Source organism: Poecilia latipinna, unplaced genomic scaffold (assembly GCF_001443285.1).
Source record: "Poecilia latipinna isolate Pla-1442-1.1 unplaced genomic scaffold, P_latipinna-1.0 Scaffold883, whole genome shotgun sequence".
Taxonomy (NCBI): Eukaryota; Metazoa; Chordata; class Actinopteri; order Cyprinodontiformes; family Poeciliidae; genus Poecilia; species Poecilia latipinna.
The window spans coordinates 167,064-189,270 of record NW_015113499.1 but is presented as its reverse complement, the minus strand read 5'-3'; the positions used below and the strand labels follow the sequence as shown (position 1 = coordinate 189,270).

The following is a 22,207-nucleotide window of genomic DNA, read 5'->3' as shown; positions in this document are numbered from 1 at the left end:
TGAAAAAAAAACCGGGAAAAATGTCCTTTGGAAAAAAAAAACAAAAGGCGAAATTTTGGGGAAAAAAAAAAAAAAAAAAAAAAAAAAAAAACAGTATGGATGAAAACTAAAACAATAAAATTCCTGTGGATACACCTTCCACACTGTTAAACATGGCAACATAATGCTGAGAAAAAAATTAAATATTAAAATATTTTTAAAAAAATATTAAAAGAAAAAGAATGAAATAAAAAAATGAAACTTTGGTCTCTCAATGTGCAAAGTTGATAAAGACAAAACAGTGAAGACTCTGTGAACTGCACACCCGTACATTTCAGAATTTTATTTGCAAATAATAAAAAAAGAATAACATGATATTATCCTTCTCTTCCTAATTACACTCTAAATATGGCAGTCTTTTTCAAAATCAGAATAAAACACATGGGAATTTTGGGTTCTCGCATGACAAAAAGTGAAAGCTAAGGGGTATGATTTTGTTTGAAATGCACAGACAATTTTTTTTTTCTTTGTTTTCAAATTTAACCCAAATGTAATGCCTTATAGATATACAACCCACCTGGTAATTCAACCTGATTTTGAGTAGTTAACTTCTTGTTCACAGCACTTTGAAAGCTCTGAATACCTTTGAGGTTTTCCATTACAAGAAGAGCTGCATAAGGTCAAAGCTGGTAAGAGCTACACTGGCCTGCATAACACAGATGTGATCACCTTTTCTCATATTTCTCAGAAATCCACACCTTGCATTTACAATGAAGCACTTAGGGCTGCATATGTTAAAAAAAAAAAAAAACACTATGCAGTGACTTGACAGAAGGGTCTATAATTGAAGACCAAAAAAAAAAAAAAAACCCTAAACTGTTAAGTAAGTGCTGAAATAGTGCCTTTGGGCTTAGGTCTGGGGATTAATAAACAGACATGGAAAAAATGACAGTTGCAATAATCTTACTATAAAAGTAGGTCAGGGCGGGGGGAAAAAAAAATGCCGCAGGGACTTGCCTGATTCCAGTGCAGAGGGCATTTGTGTGTAGCGCCCGAGCTGAAAATTATGCTTGGATTTGAGTGGCGAAGCTGCTGGTAAAATAGAGCAGGGGATTACGCCTGGACCACATGTCCTCCGCAGCACATTGGCTTCTTCTCAGTGCTGCCGCATCAAGAGAGAGGTTTTAATCTACATAGAAAAGTTGGCAATTTAACAAGCGAGCAGTATGTGCATATTTATAGGTGAAAGCATCCGCCATGTCAGAAGGAAAACGCGTACCTGCTGAGTCAGGCACGTCATTTCGCTGCTTCAAAAGCTGGTAGTTCTTGAGTTTGAACAGCACTGCTGTCCATCAGCTGGACAATCCCTCACTCCTCACATCCCCCTTTCTCAAGGTTTGTCCTTCTTTTTTCCTTTCTCAATGTCATCCAAATGTATTGGATGAATTTTACTGTGAATTTTGTCTAATATACACAGAGACAAAACTACATATAAAGGCTCTATTATAGATGTATTCCAAGTAACGTTCCAAATAATGTGTCACCGCACATTAAGCGCACAAGAACCTGATTGTGTCAGAGAACCTGACACAATTCTGACTGGTTCTTTGACCAGTTCAGCGATCAGAATTGGTAGGGATTATCGAAACTGATTGGTTTCTTGGTGACGACCCGACATTTAAACATAGTCAATAATTTTTTAGTAAGTTTAAAGGCAGAACTGTTCCATAAGATTAATGTCAACCTTCTGTTTTCTTTCCAAAACCAGATTTGATGTGTAAATTGGGTTAATTGATGCCCACCTGTGTTCACATTTCAACAATCATACACTGGAAGATCCTGGAAAACCAGTGTTATTTTTCACAGTGATGCAAAATTTAGATCTTCAGTTGACTGAAACGGGTGGTGAAGGTGAAATGAATGCACACCTTTTAAGCACTACTACTTGTAGTTGCGCAGGTGAGGCTTTCAAACCTAAAGTCTCCACCTTCCAGGAATAGTCAGATTCTGCCAGTGGGTAAAGGTGAAATGCATAAAGTAGATGGGTTATTATGAAAGACTGCTGTAGAAGACTTTTTTTCATCGCTTGACTTGTTCTATGCCTTGCGTATGTTATTTTTTCTCTTCATTAAGCATTTTTTGACTGGTGTGGTAAAGGTTAATTTGTGCTGACAGACAGGAGCCAAGGCTTGAACATTACCGTCAGCAGCTGAGAGGAAAACTCTCAAAGGAGGATTGCCAGAACTGGAGGAACAAATTTATAGTTGGGTCCTTGAAGAACAGTTTGCCAATGAAAGTAGTACTTAGGTTTCCATGCCCTGGTAGTTGCTACAGAGATGAATAAAGATGACTTTGGATTTGGGTCTTCATGGTGTTATTGCTTCATGCAACGGAACCACCTCTCTATCACCCCAGGTTTACACAGCATGCATCTCCGCTCTGCTGCGCACCTCACTGGAAGATGGTCCTGATTTAGAACACAGACATTGGTGTGTCCCTAACTGTCAGCATACTTCCAAGTCTAGGTTGACAGTTTCCATGAGTTTACGGAAAAGCAACAGAATATGCCATCACTGTCAAAATACTATCAAAATAGACGATGTCCCCTTCACATTTGATCATTTCGAAATAAATGTGACATAGATGTTTTTTCCTTCTTCACAGTGCATTTTTTTGGCAGGTGCGACTCATAGACTGGAAAATACAATACATTGATATTCTTCGACATTCACGCCAAGGACAACTGGGTGTAAATTTTTGACTTATAATGTGCATAACTTGACTTCTGTCATTTTCTCCTTCCGGATCTCACGTGCTCAGACGACAACTACCTGAACAGACCATTGATTCTGAAACTGCAGCAGGAATAAATGTATAAAAATAACTTGCCAGATGCTGAATTGACTCAGTGGTTCAGTCCCTGATTCATGCTGGGATGTGCGACCGATGTCATCCTCAGGTCAGACCCTGCTGAGCATTTTGGCCATGAGCAAAGAGGCCTTATGCTTTTTTTTTTTGTCTTGCTGTTAAAATACCGTTCAGTCTACAACAATATGTATCGCACAAGTGAGCATTCCTCTGAGAAACTACAAAGTTGGCACAAATTATGAAACCACAAACATTGGAGTGAAGGTGGAAATGTTAAAGCGGAGGCAAAAACACAACATGGGTCTGAAAACGGGCATCTTGAGATCCACAAACCTCACAACTCCATAAATCCTCAAGAGCATGGATTTATGTTTCCTTTCAAGGGTGTGCGGGAATCTGTGCGATACAAGATGTGAAATATTACAGTGCGATCGCATCAAATGTGAAAAGCTTTATACAGAAACTAACGTGAATCTGGCTCCCTGAGCAGACGGGACAGATGAAAATGTTGGTGTTTCTCTTTACAGGGTTTTTAATGAAAGTAGCTAATTAAATTGGGCATGTCAAGGCGCACATCTTTGCTCCTTACATGATGTTCCAGTGATAAGTGTGGTATGTTTTGCATGTTAGATCCACATGCAAACCCAGCTGTAGTGTGACGCTAACGCAACGCTTCTCTCTGCCTTTCTCTCCTGTTTTTCCTTGCGACAACCACGCAGCAGTCCAGAGAAAACCAGGTGAGTCTCAAGAGGAATTAGTCAGAACTTCAGCTGAAAAATAGTAACAGTTCATGTTGTGCTCTCTTAATTATTTATGTGCTTACCTGTAAAGGCGAGCGAAAAAAAACAAAATCCCAGAAAAACAGCAAGCGAAATGCCAAAGTATGTAGTAAACGACTTCTACAGCTACCTCATGTAAAGTGCTGCCACAGTTAGTCATTTCTGCGCTTTGACTGAAAAAAGAAAAAAAGCTTTCAGATGCACTTTTTTGCAAAGCTTTGATATTTGTGTGGTAGTCATGGTTTGCTGTCATGCAAAGCATGCTTAGTGGCAATATAAGTGTCGTATTGGTGTGCTGACTTTTCTCTCTCTGTACCCCATCTGTTTGGTTTTTTCTCTCTTCAAGAACTCGCACACCTGAAGGCAGACCAAGGTACTCTCTTCTTTTTGTGTTTTAGTCAAGATCTCCATCGTTTTTCCTTCACTCACCTGCTGGCTTAGTTTTGGGGGGGTGGGAGGGATTTACTCTGAGTGCCTCCTACCTGTCGGTGCACATTTTTTGTGCTGGACGTCACCCACCGCAACTGCAGAGAAGTGGTGGGGGACGTTTGCGTGTGTTTTAGAGTGTGTGTGTTGCTAAGGAGGAGCTGCATGACTCCATGGCATGTCCTACGTCTCACCTCCATCTGTATCTCTCTTTCTTTGTACTACATAACTGTGTAATTGTCTCAGTTCCACAGCAAATGTGCACTGACACGGTCCAGAGTTTTTGGGGAGGAAGAAAGAAAATGACTGTAATTTGAGGGCACGGTTTACACTCGGCCGAAAATTCATATTGATGGCACATACAGAATAAGATGTGTCAGCGGCAAGTATAAAGTGAAACGAGTGTTGCTGTTTACAGGGGTTTTATATTCTGTTTGACCAATCTGCTGCTTAATATGTAAACTTAAAGTACCTGCACTGTTACTGGAGTCGCCGAAGGATGAGTGTTTCATCTGGAGCAGAGCTTGTCAAACTTTATAATTACCACTTCTGTAAATACTACAAAGTACTTTAAATAACTCCGTCAAGGGGATTTCAAAACAGAGGTTAAACACGACTTGGGGTTTTGAAGTTTGTCTTTAAAAAAAAAGGATAGAGAAAAAACAAACAGCTTCTATTGTCAACAAATGATTGGTTAAATCAATAATGGTTGAAAGTTTTGGACATAAGTTTCACGAGAAGGTCAGTAGAAGTTAAAACTCCAAGTGGGGAAAGTTGAAGGCATTTCGCCATTACAACCTCAAAATCCAATGTGCCTTGCATGCAGAACTCAATGATGATTGTGGTTTTAAAAAAAATGCTTTTATGGAATTGCATCCAATTAAACCTATTATGCTACCATGTTATATTTTTAGCTTTTTTGAGGTTATTTCTTAAAACAGATTTTCCATTTTCTTGTGCGGAAATAACATCCCCAGGGGTCTGAAGGATAAACAATGGTTATTTTTTTTCAAGACTGCTAAAAAAAACAAGAAAAAAAAAGCTATAATTTCAAGACTGCTAAAAATATCTATAAAAACATTTCTGCGATTTAAAGTTTTTGTAGAAAGACAGAAGTTCTTTCCAACTGGTGGAACACAGATTAATACAACGCTCCCGTGTGCTCTACCTGATGCTGCACATTGCCAGTCAGCTGGCTTAAAGGACGTTCTTAGTTTCCCAAACCCCCCCTTTAGCAAATGATAGGCTACAGATTGCTATTTTGTCCCTTCTCACTTACATTTTGTGTCCCTATGCAAAAAAATTTCATATCAATGAAGCTTATTTATGGAGATACATAGCCTGACTTTTCTTTAATTGAACTTACTTACATTTTTTTTACCTGAAAACTTACTGTTCCTATTCATTTGAGCTCTGATCCTCAGCTGGTTTGGATGACTAAATAAAAAATTAAGGATTATGATCATGACCTCTGGTCAAACCAAAGCAGCTAAGTTACCTCTTAGTGTTAGAGGTGCTTTATTAAGGACACATGAACACATTTTATCAATATCAATATTATGGATGGAATATTACTGTGGTCCAGACCCAGTTGGCACAATGTGGCAACTAGGCTTTATGCAAAGAATACATATAAATAAATATATATAAAAGAAATAGTAAAACTCTGACATGTTTGTGTGCGCTATCCATGCATGTTTTTTCCTCTTCTTTCCCATTTGCATGATTGTCATCAACCCTTTTGCATGCAAGCATTGTTTGGCAGTGTACAGGATTAACACGAGAGCTAAACCCTGCTTTTTATTGTCTCTCTCTCTCTCTCTTGTGCTCTTCCTGGGATCTCTCTTCCTACTTTAACCTCCATGGATTCTTTCTTCAAAATCTGTAGGTAGAAACAAAGGTACAGCAACATTGTTTTTTTTTTCTTACAGCTCTTTCATGTGAGATATGAGAACCGTGTGTGTTTGCGTGTGTTACTTCATCTCTCTGTTAAATTTGTGCTAGCCCCTCGTTAATCATTCATGATGTCTGTTCATTAAATGAAGTCACATGCTCCCATGTAGATCTGTCTTTTTTTTCTTGAGGAAAAAGTAAAATCAAGGGAGCTGCTGTTTTCCAGTTAATGAGGGCTCACATCTACTGTTGCACTGAGTGACTGAAGACGTTTGCTTGCAGATGGCAGAAATGCAGAGTTGGTGCTTGAGACTAAATGATTTTCCCTCATAAATACCAAATTGCAATGTACAATGATGAGAGTGAGCTCTGGACTGGAATGTCTAATGGATTCCAAACACTAGATATTAATAATGGAGCGTGTGCATGCAGATTTAACGTTCATTCATACGTTGCGTGCGCGTTGGAGAAAAAATGACTTCTGAATTTGATCTGACAGTCATTTAAATTGGGCCGTTGTAGCAGTCATTGTGGTTTGCAGCTGTGCATACGTTCCCCCATTATTCTTTTGTCACCACCATGCCGTATGCGTCCTGTTGCCGCGTTGTGTGCGGCAACAGGACGCACACAACGCTGTTTAAAACCTGCGTGTGCGTACATGCCAACCTCGGCTTGTTCGTTTTAAAGAAAGCTCTGTTTCTCTGATGAGCAGGAGTAGTGGGTGGACAGATGCTTATTTTTAAACCTGATGTTTACCGCCACTGCACCTGTTCACACTTCCAGCATACCTAACCATTATGTAGGTATGCCTGATTTTAAGATGAATCACACAGGTTTACATAGTTTGCTTTGTGACGACGCAACGGTTTAATTACATTTTATCAAAGAAGGAAACGGCTTTCTGCTTGTCTTGTAATTTAAGCTGCTTTGTTCTAAAATGTGACAGTCAGTCTGACATGTTGATTAGTGGGAGTTCCTGTTGTTTGGTCCAGAAGGAGTGTTTTCCTGACTGTTCTGAATATTGCATTTTCTTTGAAAAAAAAAAAAAAAAAAGCCTTTCATATATAAATTACAAAACCTCAGCCAATATGAAGGCAAACCTGAGGATCAACCTGAGGAGGTGAAAATTAAGCGTTTCTTTCAGTTTAGGCTCTGTTTGCCCAAACTTTGTCAGCATACATTAGGCTTTTCTATTTGTATCAGAAATTTTCACAAAACCAACATTAAAAAATTTGGACTGGAGATCCATTTCTAATAAGACGTGGTAGCCCAGCAGCATTCCAGATCATATTGAAATAGCTAGACCACTTTAAAAAGCGAGGCTGTTCACAAGGCAACTATAAAAACTAAAGCTGGTTTTGTTTAACCATGTAAAAATTTGTAACAAACTGAATCTTAACCAAAATCTCAAACCCTAAATATGTGTGTTGTTTTATATATATATAAAAACTTTTTGTTTGGAGCTGATAACATAGAGTTACTAGATAGCAGTTAGCTAGCTGGAAAAGCTAACTTAGAAACTTAGAGTAAGCCTTTGGCTATACATTTCATGCTAGCTACATTTCATCCATACAGCCAAATGCTTACTCTGCTTTAGAAAAAAATGATGTGTATGCATGAAAGGATTTGAGTTTTACTTGTAAATCAGTTCAAAACCCCACACAATATCACCTTTCTGGAAAGTCTGTGTTTTGATTTTGTTGAATCACTTTCGCTTCTGATTATCCTTGAAAAAAGTTTCCAAAAAGTTCCTGCCACCTTCAAGTCTGAGCTTTCTGAGCAGCTATCCCGACTTCTCCACGTATCGTGATACACTCCACCAGTTTTTCAATTTCTGTTCACCTTGGACTATGTATTTTTACATTTTTTTGATGTGTTCAAGGTCCCATCTACAAAAGGGGTTACACACTTGATCTTCTGAACATTTCTGGCATTATTCTCATCAATTTTCATTTTTTTTCCTTCTACTTTTTTGACCTCATTATATTAAAGTAACCCAAAAATGTACCCTACACACCACCAGTCAAGTTACCAGAAATTGCACTCTGCCCTTGATTGACTCCAGCCAATGATCTGCACGTGCAATACTGAAGAATGTTTTGTTTTTTATTCTTTATATGAATGAAAACTAACAACACTCACCATTTTTTAAGCTAGGCAAAAAGATGATGATTCACTATACATAAATCATTATATTGCTTTTGTTATTGGCTTACTTTGTAAATTCAATTCAATTAGCATACAAAATGCAAAGTTGCACTTCCTTATAATAGCTCCTTGTTACATTACACACAGTCAAAGTCAGAAAATAGTAACACATTCTTTGCAGATTTTCACTGAATCTCCCTGAGCTAACTGTATTGTCTTCACGTCAGGTTTAAATAATAAAAGAAACTGGGTTAGAACCAAAATAGACGCCCCTACACTTGTCTCACATCAGCATATTAGGTAGCAACATGCTGATCGTTTGTAGTGAGCAGTCGCACAGCGGTTCAGTCATTAGTTTTATTGCATAACATGTCAACAAGGTCCCAGGTTTATTACGTGGTTTCACTTCTTTCACAGTGCGGGTCCATGGGGGTTTCCTCCGTGTGCTCCAGTTTCCTGCAGCTGTCCAAGGACATGCAAATTCAATCCAACAGCAATGGGACTCTAAGTGAATCCTAGGTGTCGATGTTAATGATTCCCCTTCATCTTTATTAAACCTTCAATAACCCTTGAATAGAATGTAGAGTACAAAATATGACTGATCCATAAAATGGGAATTTGAATTAATTACAGGACCTTTGATTGGGTCTAAAATGAGACATTTAAAAAAAAGGGGGGGTGGAGGGGTTGCTGGGGGTGTGCTTTGCTCTCTGTCCAATTAGATTAATGTCTCTGTTGTGTGTAAGTACTATAAATGGCACAGTAGTCAGAGAGAACAATTACTGAGAGAGTTGGGGACAGGAATTAAAAGTGAAATACAGACACAGATTGAGACAGACGGTCAAAAGAGGCAAGAAAAAACATATATAACTAGATGAAGAGGCTATGCAAGAACTTCACCTGTTTCTTTGAGGACACATATTTCTTACAGAAAATATGGGGCACCTTGTCATCCCTGGTCTAAAATCTGGGCCCCATTCTCCAAACTGGCCATGAGCCATCTTAGGAGAAAGGTTTAGTCTGCTGCAATGAAAGAGGACCCCATTGTTTTTGGCCCTGAGATGCAGCTTTCTTCAATGTATAGTTTGCTGATATAGAAAACTTTTTATAAGTCATGGCAGCAAACCAGGGACTTTGCTCCAGTTACCAGCATTGGTCCAGTTAGCATCACATCATGCTAAAGCCTCCTGTTGTTGCCTTCAGGGCTATTTTTGTATGCATTTCCTGATTATGCAACTCTATTTGAGATACATTCTCATGTACAAATTGACCATTTTCTACCAATAAATTCTGGTGGGGAGGAGATGCATGAAACTGAAAATAGAATACACAAGCGAAATACATGTAGAGGACGTAAGTACCAGTTAGTAACATTTATGAGCTGCCTTATTCTTAATCAGATTATATAAATACAGTAAGATCTTTTATCATTAGGTCATTGTGGGATAGAGGTACTTCATGGCAAATCAAAACATGTTGCAGTTTTTTTTTATTACAAGAAATTTTTTATTTTTTTTTTACACACCATATCAAGATCTTCAACAGTTTATGAAGAGAATCTGTTTTGATTTTATTTGTATATTGTAACTTGGGTGCAAAAAGGCCCTTCCGTCAAGACTGAAGAAGTATAGGAGGCATCATATTGTGTGTTTTGAGAGAGCAGCCAGTATTGCACAGTTCTGCAGTCTATGTTCAATAGACAACAGAGACTCTTAATTGCAATACTTCCAAAACACTCTTATTTTAAATCCAGCATTTTTTATGACAGAATTGAGTGTATCAAAAGAAAAGAAAAAACTTAGATGTTTCACTGTTTTTTTCTTTTTTATGTCCTGAATTCAAATTATTTGTCGTTCCAACCTGAACAAATGGTTGACTCGCCTCAATAGAAAATGGTTTCCACTCTAGATGCTTCTGAAACCTATTTTCTAAGAGCTGTTTGCAAAGATTCAGGTGGGCAGTGAACCCCATCTTTATTCTGGTTGTCAATTTTCTTTCTAAAACTAAATGGCTTTCCATGTTGGCAGAGGGTAATCAGATCAATCACCTTGTTAGAGGAAAACCACTTAGCCAACAGAAGGCACAATAACGCGCACTTTTGTCCGCCTTCGTCGAACTACAATTAGTATAGCATTTATGAAGAGTGTTGTCAAATTTTGTTCTGCTGAATAACAAAACTTTGCTCTCAGCAAAGAGAAAAGAACATAACCGATCTGTGTAATCAACATGACCGTCAAATGTCATGAATGTGTACAAAGATTCCCAAACATTTCTCATTTTATCATGCATTTTGCTGGCTTTCTATGTTTTCTGTTTTGTTCTAAACAATGCATACATTTGTTTATTATTTAACATTTAAAAATAAAAAGGTGGTTGCTTGATTTTACCCTTAGGAGTGTAGATGTGGAATATCAATAGGAAATACTATAGAGGAATGTGAATATTTTCATTCTAATGCAATCTGAAGATCTGACAATACAAGTGTCAGATGTGCTAAGATCTTGGAAGCACCTCACCTGTGCCGCCTGTGGCCACCTTCGTTCTGCGAGGCTTTGATGTGATGTGACAAGGTAATGTTCTCAAGGTCTCGGCACAAGTTGGAATTCTGACCAGCTGCCTCCGTACCACCACGCATTAGAGGTGTTACGTAAATTCAGCTGATGGGTTTAATGTGAACAAGATTTTAGCTATTTTCTTCAGGGGGGAAGCTGGGGTTTTCTTCCTTTCAAGAATGAAGGTATCACAAATCACACACGTTTTAAAAAAATAGTGTTTGTTATATATGACTAGTCAATTGCTGTTTTTATACTTAACTCTAACATGATGATACTGACTAAAAAAATAAAACTAAAATGCTTCCTTTTAGTGTTTTCACAAATAGAATAAGGATTCCATAAGTTGAAATGTGAGTATATCAGTTTTTGAATTAGAGGTGATCAGATGCAGTCCAGACTTGCTGAAAATCTATAACTTCCTCAGATTTAGTGTTCTAAAAGGCACTCATGCATTAAAACCTTTTGATATCAGTTCATGTTTAATTCCATGTACAGCACAAAGAATGAAGTGGTACAAAAACTCCTTAGATTTCACTCCTCAAATTATTTTTTGTATCTATTCTCATTTATTGGATTTAATCTTTGGACAGTAAAACATTTTTATTACAAAAATAACAGATTATAACCGAAATCTGTACTAATTAATTCTTTCAAGGAAACTCAGAACCGCACCGCTTAACATGGGCTGTAAATATAATACCGCGATAAGAAAAAAAAAAGTTTCAAATCGTTAGAATTTTCCTTTATATCGTTTTTTCGGTATGAGTGTTTTATTTTTTAATTTTGTAACGGTCAAAGATAAAGTGCAGATCAAATGCCACCGGTCACGTGATCCGCGCGCACCCCCGCCCCTTTGTTCTGCAAGTTCAAAGAAGTCCCCTGAACCGCTCGCGTGGAAAAAAATTCGCCATGTCTGAATACTTCGGCTACCGTAAGAAGACAGGAAAACAGACGGCAACTTGTAGGAAGAATGTTGCCTTACTGGCAAAACATGCTTACGGACAGTGGCAGCGAGAGAAGGCGACGCATAAATTCAACGCAAGGTAAAGATAATGCCGTATTGAAATTAACGAGCTGCCTTTAGCGTCTAGTATGATTAGAGAAACAAATGTCACCATAATATTGAGTTGTAACGAACACAATGTACAAATTGTGCTGGTCACAACTTGTCTGCAGACTGCAGGAGCGTTTTGTAGTTGTTAGGTGTGCATTTGTTTAATTTTAAGTGAAAGGTGAAAGAGTCGATGGGCTCTTTAGCTGAACGCGCACTTCGTGTACACGCTACAGGCATTCAGTATGGGGAGATAAGTGAAGTGTCTGCATTAGGTTGTATCGGATTAAGAAATTTTATTATTATTGGGTCTTAGCTTTTTTATTTGCGTAAAGGAGATGGGTTGCAATTTCTCCAAAAACCTAAACTTAAACAGTTTAGCCATAGTTCCGTATTAAAGACTGTTGCTTAAAACATTACTAGTTTTCTCCCCGTGTTAAAGTAAAGCATGTCCTCCTGTACATTTAGATGGTGTTCATCAGCCTGTAACAACTTAACTCAAATGTCAGAGCTGAGACTAGAAGGCAGTCTGCAGGTCCCACTGACAGCATTCTGTCATGGCTTTCCTCAAATCAGAGAAACATGATCTATGTTGTGAGTAACAAACGCTCAGTAATCCAGAAAATGTAAAGTCCAACATTTTTACAGTGCGAGATTTCTCCTCTTATACTTTGCCTTCCCATGTGGTGAGGGTGATAACAAACCCCAATTGAATTTTACTCAGAAGCAAGTAAAACTACTGCTACATTACCAAACCTTAATGTTATGTTTGTTTCCGTTTTGCCACGCTGACTTCTTTGTGCTGTACATGCCCGAGAAATGTAATGAAACTGTATGAAGAGGGGAGAAGTACTGCATTGCCACATTTTCTGTGGTCCACTTCAGGATGGTAAGGGCGAGATATACAGGTAGGGAAGAAGTAGTTCAGTCCAAGAGTAGTATATCTGCATGAAAGCTCAGTACTTGAGGACTTACTCACCACTTCTGGAGACACTCTTCCTAATTAGCTCCTCAAAGTCTTGCCACAAAGTTCTCGCAGACACAATTTTTGCTTTCTGCCTCCGTGGCACTTATTCCGTTCCCTCTCCTCCCTTCCTCCGTTTCTCTGCATAGAATATATTCTCTTCCTTGCCGTCACCCCTTCTCTGACTCCTTCGACTATTCATCTCTGTCTGCCTCAGGATTCATGCTGCAGTAGCCTTCCTCCCTTACTCTCTCCTCCTCCGTCCTCTTTCTTCTCTCTCCAGTTCAAAGCTCTGTGGACATCATGAGGCTCACATCACAGTCAGGCTCAAGAAAGGAATGCTCACTGCCTGTCCAGAGATACTGGCATGCTTCAAGGGGATATGTGAACAGCTCGGTCCACACTGTTCACAGCTTTTGGTTGGTTTGATAGACTTAGATAGAACTTTGTCAGAGACTTTCTGACAGCTTACTGATCTTGGGATCTTGGTTGTTAAACTGTTTCAGCGTTGTTTATACAGATTTGTTGTTCAGAGTTTCGGTAACAGTTGAAGTTTTCTAGCTCCTGGTCATCTTGCAACCACATGTAGATTTAGATTTTATGAGACAGACCAACACAAAGTACTGCTTAATTGTGAAGTGGAACAAAAGGGATTCATGTTTTTTTGACAGTTTCACAAATGAAAATCTAAGAAGTATGGTGTTCCTTTTCTCTGATACTCCTGTGTAATTTAATTTCAGCATGAATCCTGCTGTTCACAGGAAACAAGATACTGAATAAAGATGTGGATATGTTTCAAGCAAGGTTATATTATAAAACAATCTCCCAAGCTTTGACCATCTTATGAAGCACTGTTCAATCAATCATCTGAAAATGGAAAGGGTTGCAAAAATGACAGTCCACCTAAATTGACAGGCCAAGAATAAATGGCCTGTACTTGTATAGAGCTTTATCAAGTCCAAAGACTCCAATCAGTCATTCACCCGTTCATGCACTGATGGTGTTAGGTTACTTTGTAGGGAAGGAAAAGCCCAAGATAACTCTGGAAGACCTGCTGAAAGGTGCAGCTGCAAGCATTTGTGAGAACAACTGTGAGTTGTGTACTCCACAAAATTAACATTAATGAAAAACTGACAAAGTTAAAGTCATTAGAAAAATAAATTCTATTGAAAATCACAAATTCTAGTCCTGGGAATTATGAATCGGATGCAAAATGTTAAAAAAACTGATTTTAAAACATGTTTAAGTTGTGTGTCTTTGCCGCTCCTAATTGCAAGTATATTGCAAGTATATTAAGCATTCACTCGGCCACCGCATATATTTTGAATAACTCTTGGATATTTTTTTATTTAAGAAGCCACACTGCTAAGCTAACCCAACACTGGCAATTTAAGTTACAGAATTAAATGCACAAACCTATTTTTGTGTAAATATAAACTTTTATATTATTGTTTTAAATAAATATTTTATTTGTTCACACTCCTGTTAGTCACAAAATTTAAACTGAATCTCTGCACTGAATTGAAAAATTGGTTTCTGAATCGAAAATTGTTTGAGAGTTGAATCGTGACCCTAAAAACCAAATGCTATCGGTGAAAAAATGTCAACGCCGACAGTGGTGCTGATTCAGAGCCACTGAAAGCAAATACTATACTCAGATTTTTACCTGTAAAAGAATTTACATAATTTTTATTGACCATTATAGACAACTTTGTGTTGGTCTGACACATGAAATCAAGTGAAAGTACATTGAAAGTTATTTTAATGTGATAAAACATGAAGGAGTTAGCAAAGAACATAAAATATTTATTATGCCATTTAAAAATGCAGATGGGTGTTAAAATGGACCTGCATTGAAGTTGTTGTTGTTTTTTTTTTTTGCTTTAAAATGTGTATTTTTACTCTCTACACTTTGCAGTTTTGTGCTGTTGAAAAGCCAATAGATGAAATGCCAAAACTGGAGCTTTTTTAGTATTGATGCGTATCAAGTCCAAAAGATTCAACGGTGAATATAATAAAACATTGATGCGTGTCGAAATGCAGCGTGAGGGTGAGTTTAATGTCTGCCATTTTCAGAACAGTACCACGGTGCCAACGAGCACATAATCGACCAGAGTGTCTAAAAGAGAATAATTTGTCTTTTTGTGTTGTAACGCTTGAGTATGTGTTTATCAGGCCTGAGGAATCACATAGTGAAAATTCATGGACTGGGGGGTAAAGAGAGAATACTGTTGGAGAGATGTCTTCAGATGTTGGTAAACCTCTACTTATGTTTGTGTGAGATTATGGATTTGCTGCTGTTAGCAAATACTTTGAAAATCTTGCAATGAATTGCATGTCTTGAGTAACTCTGGTACCCAGGTATTGATGAGAAGAGAGCATTTTCAAAAAAGATATCTCTACTGTGTTGGCATTGATTTAGCTCATTTTGTGCAAATAAAACAAGACAAAAGACAAAGTTTATACTTTGCATGTTAGTTGTATTTATAACAACTTGGTAAAGTTCAGACTTTAAGTTGGTAAAGTTGGCCACATACCCTGGAAGTATGTTGAACAAAGGGGATTTCAGTGACTTTGAATGTTTCAGTGGTTATTGGCGCTAGCAGATCTAACTATTACAGAAACCGATGACTTTCTGGAGTTCTTCATGAATAACATTGCTGGTGAAAAATAGCTGTGGGGAAGTAAAGTCATTGTTTGTGTTGGGTAAAAATAGGAAGACTGGACTGAGATGGTAGAGAGACAAGTGGATATTACAAAAACAGTATGCAGAACATGTTTAGATTGATAAAAGGTTTTAACTCTCTAAATACTAAACCAACTAGTTTAGCTTTACCCTCTCTTACTAATCATTCTAAGACCTTGCTACAGTCCTGTATTTCAAAGTTTCTAAAAAAAAATATGAACACCGATCAGATTGATGTGATTGATTGTTCCAAAAGGATTTCAGAGAATATGATATTGAGACTCTTCTATATTCATGATTTACGCTTGCAGACCTTGCCTTTCTTTCTTACTGAGGCCAGAAGATAACATGAACCTCCAAATAAAAATGAAGGCAACAACAAACCTGATTTAAAGTATGAATGTTTTGAAATTGGGTTTGCTGGAGCAGATATTTGCTGTCGGAATTTATATGAAATGGTTAATTAACTTCAAGAAATGTAGAGATATCAGGAAGTAACCAGGGGAGAACAAATAAAAATAGTCTCTTTACGCCAAAGGAGTTTCTACCTCTCTAGGCTAAAGGTGCCCGCAAACTTCAAATCATTTCATAGAAACAATATGGAGGACGCAGAGAGGAAATGGGAACCCTGGCAGGTGTTGGCTTTACGAATACTGAAGCAGAAACTACGTGATCATGTGTCAACTGTTTGGCTTCGGACGAAGTATGTGGGAACATTAAGGTTGGGGATTCAGAAAACGGTGTCAATGCACATTCTTACCCTCAGTAAAGTCTGCTTATTGACAATACAACACTTTTTTTTTTCTTTTTTTGCACTTTATGTGGCCTGCTATAATCTATACTCTTCTCCTCCAATCTCACTCAGAGCTGCTGACCTCTGAGATCAACCGAGCAAAACTGATTCCCTCTTTTTCACGGATCATGAGTGCGTCAGTGGTTACGCAACCCAGGCAGGGGGAGAGAGAGGGAGAGGGAGAGAAGAAAACATGCAAATATGTTGCCAACATATTTGTCTATGCTTACTTACATGACCTCACTAAAAGATTATTGTTACTGGTAAATAATCTAGCTCACTGGATATAGAATACTTCTATTGGTTGGGTAACCATAAAATACAGATATACTGTAAGACTTGCTTGCAGCATGACATGTCTAGACATACACATCCTGACAGTGCTGAAAATGTAAATAAATGTAAATCCCGTTTCTTTTAATGTCATCCTTATTCAAGGGTAGGGGGGACAAAAAAAAGTAACAATGACATGCATTTGTCAAGAATTTCAGGAATGCTGCTTTGTCTTTGAAGTGCCTTAAACCTTGAGTGGGATTTTCTGAGCAGAAGTAGGTTAAGATGTGGCTCCAAGGCCTGTATTGTGAGAGTACGAGTGAGCGCAGGAAGGCTTAGGAATATGTGGGAATGAGTCTGTTTGTGCGAAAGGGGGTGACATGTGTAGATGTGATGTCTGCAGCCATGCATGGATGTTCACACCAGGGAGAAAGTAAACAAACATGGCAGCCGAATGGTTAGAAATGCAGTGGCCAGTGCCGGAGAACACCGCCTACTTTCCATTTACTTATTCTCCGTCGTCTCCTTTTGTAATTAATGGCTTCTGTTGCTGTTGGTATTTTTATTTTTATTTGCTGCCATGTTGGGTTTTAATAACCAGAGTTCAGCAAAATGCTATTGCTAGAATGCTGCAGTGGGAAAAGGATATAATGAATTGATTTTTTTTAAGAGTATTCAGTAGTAGATATAAAGCAATGTTAATCCACAACTTTTACAACTGGGTTTAGTTTGTGTGTTGCACTGTAAACCAACTTCTTCATTGATTTTAGGAGAGTTACTTAAGTTTTCTAGTTTATGTCTTAGACTAAGCTTATCCATTAATGAAACCTTGGCCTGGTTCACCCACAAGATTTAAATTAATCATGTGGAACAACTGTAATTCAGAAGATATGTGACAGATCTTTGGGATTCAAAGCTTTGATAACAGTGATTGTGTCCCGGTGCTGCATAATAGCTTTTCTTTTGAAATACTGGACATGGACGCTTTTTCTATCACTGTAAGTTAACTTACTACATCATGGTAGCCAGAGTTTGAATTGAGGACATTCTTGTCTTACTATTAATTCTTGAGTTTAAAAATTTGGCCTCATGTTGGAGTGACTCTGTTGGGTTAGTTCTGTTTTGTTACTTTATGTTTTTCTAGTTTTATTTTGTTTGGAACATTGCTTTTTCTGGCATTTTTCCCTTCTGGTTTTGGATGCTGTGCAGCTGGTAGGATTTCTGTTCATTCTTAACTTTTGGACAGGTATGATGTGCTACGGTAGCTGTTGCTGTTTTTACAACCGGGAACAGCATCACCATGTACAACATTTCTAAAGGTACATTGATGATGAGCCACAACAACATTTCTTTTCGCTTTTGGATAAATAAAGTATTTTAGAACTGAATTGAATCCTTTTTACTTGATTGCAAATGGTCTATGATAAGCGGATTTATCTGCTGATCAGATTTTGTCAACTACCACTTGGTGTTCGTTTATTGTTCAAATGAACAAAAAAAAAAACCTGGTTTAATGTTTTCATGAAAAGATGGAACTAAACTGCTGCAGAGGCACCAATTAAAATTTTTATTTATTTTATTTATCTAGTGGCGTTTTGTAGCTGCCATCATGTTCAGTTTGCTTGTAAAGTTGTTAGTTCCTGACAGATGGGAAGAGTTCAGATACAGATGTGTTGCATTTTCTCTGAAAATAGTTTGAAATCTGTTGATGATTGCATGAAAAATTAATTTGTAAAAATTAAGTGAATGTCAGGAGTTGATCATGTGGGAACTTGTCTGTATTATTAATATGTATTTATCCAAACTTTTGAGCTCATACCTTTTTAAAATTTTTTTTTTTGTTTTGTTTTTGTTATTTACATATGTTGCGAGTCTATTTCAACGTGTTTTCACACTCTTTCACAGTCTTGTCACATATACCGAAATGTATCCAGCGCTATGCAAAGTGACTTACTTACACAGAATGATGCATTGGCTATAGTTTAGATATAAAACTATTTTTTTCTTGACTTTTTACAATATTAAACTTATGGATGAATAGCAGCAGTCCTCCAGAGTATCGGGGAAAAAGTGCGGAAACCTGCTGTCAGTCCCTCTTTTATTGAACATAGGGAAGGAAAGGCAGCGCATAAAATAATAAAAAGGTGGGGGGGAAAAAAACTCATTCTTGTAATATTGAACAAGGGCAGACTTTCTTTGCTTAGCTCATAAATGGAATAAATATTCTAAGAGCTCTTATTATCCTGCCTGACATTCTATCCTTGGGAGGCTTTTAGCAAAGGACATTAAATTGGCTCTGGTCATCATTTTGTGATTATGCAATGAGGAAAACCAAAATAGTTATTTTTTTATTTTTTTGGGGGGAGGAAGGGGGGTAATTGTGTTCAGGAAAATTATATTTAAACCCAGCCACTCAGTGTTAGTTGTGTAGCAAAATGAAATACCCCTGTGGTTAATGTTCAACGAAGAACGCAAAAAATTGATATACCTGTGGTTAAAGCTTCCCCGGTTTACTCCGGAGGGAAAATTGAATTTGATTTATGTTCATCATTTGTTTTGCCCTCAATTAACTGGCCAACTCTGATGTCTGAAATAGCCATGGGATTAAACAGAAGCCAGCCACGTTAAGTCACAGCAAACAGCCCCTCTCCTCGTCAAGACTGGGACATTGTGGAGGCCACATAGGAGGCAAATGCCCTTGTTCTGCCTCAGCCATTATGCAGATTATATGCTAATGAAGTCATCTGATTCAGTTCTGCTTGGAGTGTACTGCGTTGAGGGGAGATAATCAAGCGTTGATCAGCTCCCAGTGCCGAACTCGCTGTGTGTGGACGTGTGTGTGTGTGTGTGTGCCGTTGCTCGGCCTAACCGAACCACCATTTTGTGTTGGGTTGCCTTAGGTGAAAACAAAAAACAGTTATGCACACAAGCTCAGAATGTTTTGTCTGCATTCACCTTTTAGTTGTTTACGTCTGCGTAAATAACTGCTCTTGCATAAATTTTGGAAGCTGTGCTTGCAAAAGAAACTGACCTAATCTGTAACACACAATCAAACATTGCTTTTACCTTAGCCGAACCTCTGTTTTTTTTGAGAACATATGCCAGGGCTTGTCTTCCAAGGAAGTACATTCTGATATTGATCGTGATCCTCATCTTGATTCAGCTTCTTTTTTTTTTCCTTTTCTTTTTCCAAGCCTTGGCAGAAGTTTAAAGTCGCAGAGTGCTCTTGCCTGTAAAACTAACAAAGTTAGGACTTCATTTTATTTTAAAATGGCACCAGGCATATCAGATCTGAGCTTCATGGCTATTTGATTAGCTCTAATCTGTTTTTGTTGAGTGGTCACTAAATCTCTTTATCAAATTTTCAAGTTAAACAGTTTTCCTGTTTCGAACCACTTGTGCACATCTTGGTAAGCACGTTTCAAGCGGACAAATGACGGTGTTTGCTTTCCGTCATTGCACTCTCCCTCTGTCATTGCTGCAGTTCAGCAAGAATCCAATTTCAGCAATGTCCTTGCTGTCAGCCCACATGTGACTGGATCTTTTCATTCAATGGACTAGAAAAACTGGTCCATTTTTTTTAATCGCCTCATATGCCTGAAAAACATTTAATGAAATTAGGGTTTTATATCAGTCTATAGATAATTATTGTTTAGACTGGTGGCATGACCTTTCCTGTTTTATCCACATTTTTTTAAGGTATGGTGGCAAAACCTGAAACTGCTCTTTCAAGTTTTGCCACCAAAACCTGAAAGGCAACCAAAGAGGGAATGAGTTAGTTGATGCCATTGTCCTTGCTTAGCTGGTGGTGAAAGGTTGAGTGGCTGAAGCGTTTCCTCTGCCTACATCCCCCAGAATGCTGTGCAGTTTTGGATCAGAGTTCAGTGAATATGCTGTAAATTGAATATTCTTTGACGTTTTATCTACACACATATTGCACTATAAATATTATTGATTCATTGCCCATCCCTACCTCTGCATTTGCATATAAAATAAATACACGTTACAATTTTCTAACATTGGTAAACATGATTTTGGGTTAACATTTTCTAATATTTCAAACTTGAAAATGGAACAATATTTTTCCAGAGGTATTATGTTGCTTTTCCTGGGGTCACAACCCCCTGACAACACCGTGAAAAATAAATGACTCCATAAGATTTAGCTGGAAACAGTAAAAATTTTTAGTCCAACTTTTGAAACCGTCTGTATCTACTGGTGACCTGTCCTCTCATCCAATTACCACTGGATATGGATGAATGGATGGACGGTTGGTAGCTTTGCGGTTTAAACCAAATGTCAATAAAACTGAGACCCGTCTTTGTGCTTAGGTCCACCTTTAAGAGGTTGATTTTTATGTTTTTCTTTTTCAAACTATGATATTGGAAAGCTGCTGATACTAGTCCTTTGTCGCTAAAGCAAAGCATGCACCCAGAAAAAAAGAACAGGACCTTACCGTCTGCAGTGTGAGCTTCATCCCTGGTGCTGTCACAACTAATGTACCAGTGTTCTGTTCTGTTTGTTTTGCTTTCTTTTCTTTTTTTCATTTTCCATAGTTCAGCTCCTTTTGTCTTGTATGAGTTTTTTCTTCTCCACTTCCTTTCACTTCCGTTCACCTTTGATTTGTCCTCTCTGTCCTCCCCTTTGTGCCATACCCCCCTCATCTTCTGCTCATTCTCCTGTCACCATTTCACCTTCAGTCATGAGTCACTCACCCACCCCTGTGATTCCTATTATTAGCTTATCACACACACTCATCAGCTACCTTTGCATTGTCACCCTCCCCCATCCGCCTCTTTCGGCTCCTTCTTTCCTGCCTCCATCTTCTATGTAAAATGCAAAAGTAGCTATTCGTCCGTCTCTTCCCGTTCCTCTGATTGTAGCGGTCCCCGTCCCTTCCTTCAGATCACATTTGTGCTCAGTTCCACCGTACTGCTTACTCTGACCCACCCCCGAGCTCCAAGTAAACATAACATCATTTCACTAATTTATTTTCTAATTTTTCAGAACATCTGTAGCTTAGTAGATAATGGATTCAGCTTGCATGTTCTCATAGGTGAATCTCAAAGTGCTTCTGCACACCCATTAACCTCCACTGCCTCAGCGCCTCACGGGGTTCCTGAGAGGGAGGCGCGGAGGCATTTGATCCCGTTTGATCATCTTCTTCCCTTTAAGCGAGGCCTGTGCATGCGGGTTTGTGTGTGTTGCTCGGATTAGCACGCGCTATTGATGTTGGCTGCTTCCCGCTCGCGCAGTGTGACGGATCTGCAAGAGGTGATGATTAGTTTGGTAATTGGCTGATCAGTTGCATGGAAATATGCTGAGCTATACTACACTTTTTTTTTTTTTTTTTTTATCCAGATTTTGGAGTGGTGTGAGTGTTTGAGTGCACATCCACTTCTGATGAGTGTTCCTGTTTTTCTTTCTTAATTATATTGACAATATTCCTTTTTTCTGAAAGATAAAGCACAAACTGGATTAATCGGTTTATTATTATTATTATATATATATATATATTTTTTGTACGTTCTCTCATGATTTCCATAATATAATTTCCTGCTGCTGTTTTCATTATTGGAAAATAACATGTTGCACAATGTTTGGATAATCCTGTATTATACCATTGATAAAACTTCCAATGAACATACTTATGATTAACCAACACTGTGACTGCTTCCTTTCTTTACAATTAAAAAATGTTCCCAGTTCTCCACAAGATAGTTGGCACCTCAGTCACTAAATGTAGCTTTAAGGCCAGTTTAAAGTCTATACAACTGGCAGTATACATTAAA

General features: G+C 38.1%; 1 protein-coding gene across 5 annotated transcripts in view; it reads left to right on the top strand.

The window, feature by feature from the left end:
• Window positions 1–22,207, top strand: part of LOC106957160 (neurexin-3b-like) — a 181,551-nt gene that overhangs the window by 14,656 nt on the left and 144,688 nt on the right. For all 5 annotated transcript variants that reach the window (XM_015048419.1, XM_015048420.1, XM_015048417.1 and 2 more), the window contains exons 3-5: window positions 3,567–3,584; window positions 3,973–3,999; window positions 5,941–5,952. In XM_015048419.1, the coding sequence (XP_014903905.1) occupies window positions 3,567–3,584; window positions 3,973–3,999; window positions 5,941–5,952 (57 nt within the window). The remainder of the gene's footprint in view (window positions 1–3,566; window positions 3,585–3,972; window positions 4,000–5,940; window positions 5,953–22,207) is intronic.